Consider the following 3,362-nt stretch of genomic DNA (forward strand, 5'->3'; position numbering starts at 1 on the left):
ATGCAGGGACTTGGAATATGGTCTTCATGGCATGTACCACGTCTATCCACCTTAAGCTATTGAAAGCGTTCTTTACGTCGAGAGTGGCAAGTAGTATTACTGGCCTGCTGTAGCTATTTTGTTGTTGTGCGGCGGAGAACACGTCGACAACCTCTGCTATAGCTACGATTGTTGATTTACCAGGTCTGAAACCATGTTGTCTCTTCGATAGGCCACCTTTCAGTCGTATGGCCTCTTCAATTCTTGGTTTGAGAAGCCTCTCATAAAGTTTTCCGGCTGTGTTAAGCATACACAATGGTCTGTATGATGATGGAGCAGTTGGGTCCCTTTACCTTTGCTAATAAGAACCAGCTGTTGCTTTTTCCACAAAGATGGAAAGATTCCCTCTAGCAAACAACGGTTATACATGTTCAGCAGTATATCTGGTCGTGCTTCTGCAATCTCTCTAAGAACCTCAGCTGGAACGCCGTCAGGTCCAGGAGCCTTATTGTTTTTTCAGTTTTCTTGCAGCCGTTTTTAGTTCATCTGCTGTAAACATTGTGGGAGTGGTTATCGGTTCTCTGATAGGACTTTCTCTTCTCATTTCATGGGCGGGAAACAACGTGTTTACGATATTATCCATAGCTTTATCGTCCATTTCGTTTACTGGAGTTTGAGCTCTCAATTTCTTCATAACGATTTTATATCCAAGTCCGAATGGGTCTTGGTTTACATCGTCCCTTAGTTCTTCCCATTTACGTTTTTTGCTTTCTTGAATGGCTAGTTGAAGGGTTTTTTTTGCTTGCTTGTATTCAGCATGTTCTGTTATTGCTGGCCCTCTACGTTTGGCTCTAGTATATTTTCTTCTCCGTTTGAGACAGTCTCGTCTTAGGTCAGCAACTTGGTTGTTCCACCAATATACTGGTTCTTTCCCAGGACCCATATCTTTCAATTTTGGCATTGACGTATTACATCCTTTGATGATCTTTGCCATGGTCTTTTCCACCAGTTCCGAAGCACTTTCCTCTGATAGCAGTTGTTGACTTTGTCTGTCTATTTCTGCTATTAGGGCTGTCCTATCTAGTCTCTTAGCGTTCCATTTTCGGGTGCCTTCTCTCCTCCTTTGTCTAGTGGTACCTCTGGCTGGTTGTAGAGTGTAAGAGATATATTGGTGGTCGCTAGCCGTGTATATCTCTAGGACTTTCCAGTTGACTATTCTGTTCGCAATATTTTCCGATACCATGGTAATATCTGGTATAGTGCCGTTACAACCCGGTCGTCTAAAGGTTGGTACACACACTACATTTGCGATTACCAGTCCTAATCTAGCTATCATTTCCATGATTTTTCTTCCTCTCGTGTTCGTCTCTTGCGAACCCCATTTTACTGCTCGGGAGTTGAAATCACCGGCCATGACAATGTTACCATCGATGTTCCTGGTTTCATCCTCTATTTCATTAAGCTTCAGCTGAAATTCATCCATCGAGTCACTGGGGGTGAGGTAGCAGCTCATGACTGTGACATCATGGAATTGAATCCAAACGTAACCATTCCCTTTTCCTTCTTTACTAGGCTTCTTGCTTCTCCTGTCTGGAATCCATATTGCAGCTGTTTTTGAAACATCCTCAAACCACTGTCCACTTATTTTTGATGAGTATTGCTCACTGATAACCATGATGTCTGCCTCTTGTTCATGCACTATCTGTGGTAGGATTGCATCTGCAACTTTTCCTCTGTGCATATTGAGCTGTAGGATCTTCATATTTGTTTTTTGGTTGAAAAGCAGCTGTTGGATCCAGGTAAGTGATCCACTTTGGCCTTCCCTTCTTCTGTACATATGCAGCATTTCTTCTGGTTTTTGCGATCTTTTAGTTTATGCCCTTTTTCTCCGCAACGGATGCATAGGCCCATGCCTTTTCTGTCCGGGCCGTTGCACTCATATTGATTATGTCCGGCACCAAAGCATCTATAACATCGTTTCAATTCTTCTCTGTACTTTACTTTGCTGTCAGTCACTCCGACTTTTAGCAGTCTAGTCTCCAGTATTTTCCTGGCGCCATGTATGGGAATTGTGACAAAAGCTCTTCTCTGTTCCCTGTGGTTTGGAGCTGTTAAATGTACTGTAATATCAGTTACAGCTATTTTTGTGGTCTTGTTTACTGCGAGTTTCACTTCTTCTGGGGTGGTTAAGGCATCCAGGTCTTGTAATTCGACCGTGGCCTTGGGTATTTTCTCCTCTACTGTGGCTGAGTCCTTCAGAGATGCTTTAATGGCGTCACAGAATTTTTCTCGCTCCCCACCTCTTCCCATCACCAATAGGACTGCTCCTGTTTTTGTTTTACTTATTGACCGTATGGCTACGTCTGCTTCCTCAGGTCTAACATTTTGTCTGATGTTTTTGAGTACATCGGAGTAACTGTTGCCTGCGCTTGGTTTAATGATGACAGCGTCGGAACGGTTTCTTGGTGTCTTCTTGTTTTTCTTGCCTACGGATATCCATTTTGTTTTATCTTCCGGTTGTTTTCTTATGGGTGGTTCTTTGGGAGTTTCTACCGCTTTCTTTTTGTGCCTCTTTCCAGGGTTAGCTTCGCCTGGGCTTGATGCACTTCTCTTGTGTTGACTCGGTTGAGGTGTCTGCGCAGGCTCGGCTCGGCTTATTGTATTCGCATAACTTTTTCTTTCGATTGCTTGTTCGGCTGTTTTCCAATTCCTTCTGTAATCGGCAATTACGTCGAGTAACTCATCTAATTCAGAGACACCATTTTGAACATCTCTGCTAATGTTCCGCTGCTTATTGATTGCGTCTTTCATCTTTCGAAGCACGTTATGACATTTTGCCAGGGCTTCCTCTTCCGATGTTCTCATTTGGAGTATGTATTCCTGCTTTGGAGAGGTTTGAACCAGCGTTATTAGCGCCGCTGCTGCTGTAGATTGTGGAGTTTCTACGTTGCCTGCCATAAGTTCAGCTGTTTCTACCGCGGATGAGTTCACGGGGGTGCGCTTAATTCTTGAGCTGATGCGGAAAGCAAATGCTTCTTCTTCTAGGGTTTGTGGAGTTGACGTCATTTTGTGTTGTTGGGTCCCAACTCAAATCCGTTATCTTTATCTGTAATGCAGTTACCCTTTATGTGACCCCGAGGTTGTCTACGCGCATGGAGGTCCTCGCTAGGGTTGACACAAGGCCTTATGAGCACTTGTGTTCAGAGCCAGGTCGGGAGCTAATCAGGACCATAATGTCAACTGACCCTGCAAGACCAATTGAATGGCGACAGAATAAAGAGCGTTTTTTGAGGCCTTGCCAAGGTTTTAGTAGGACGGAGGATAGCACCGACATTAACCTGAAAGCCATTTCGGAGGGATTCCACTCCCACTTACTGAGGTGA

General features: G+C 44.1%; 1 protein-coding gene across 1 annotated transcript; it reads right to left on the reverse strand.

Annotated features, from left to right (window-relative positions):
- Positions 1-484: 484 nt before the first annotated feature.
- On the reverse strand, positions 485-1,654 carry LOC141398084 (uncharacterized). The gene has a single exon (XM_073975322.1). The coding sequence runs from the start codon at positions 1,652-1,654 to the stop codon at positions 485-487; it is 1,170 nt and encodes a 389-aa protein (XP_073831423.1).
- Positions 1,655-3,362: the final 1,708 nt, after the last annotated feature.

This window comes from Musca autumnalis, unplaced genomic scaffold, assembly GCF_047663935.1.
Source record: "Musca autumnalis isolate F117 unplaced genomic scaffold, ASM4766393v1 scaffold_1, whole genome shotgun sequence".
Taxonomy (NCBI): Eukaryota; Metazoa; Arthropoda; class Insecta; order Diptera; family Muscidae; genus Musca; species Musca autumnalis.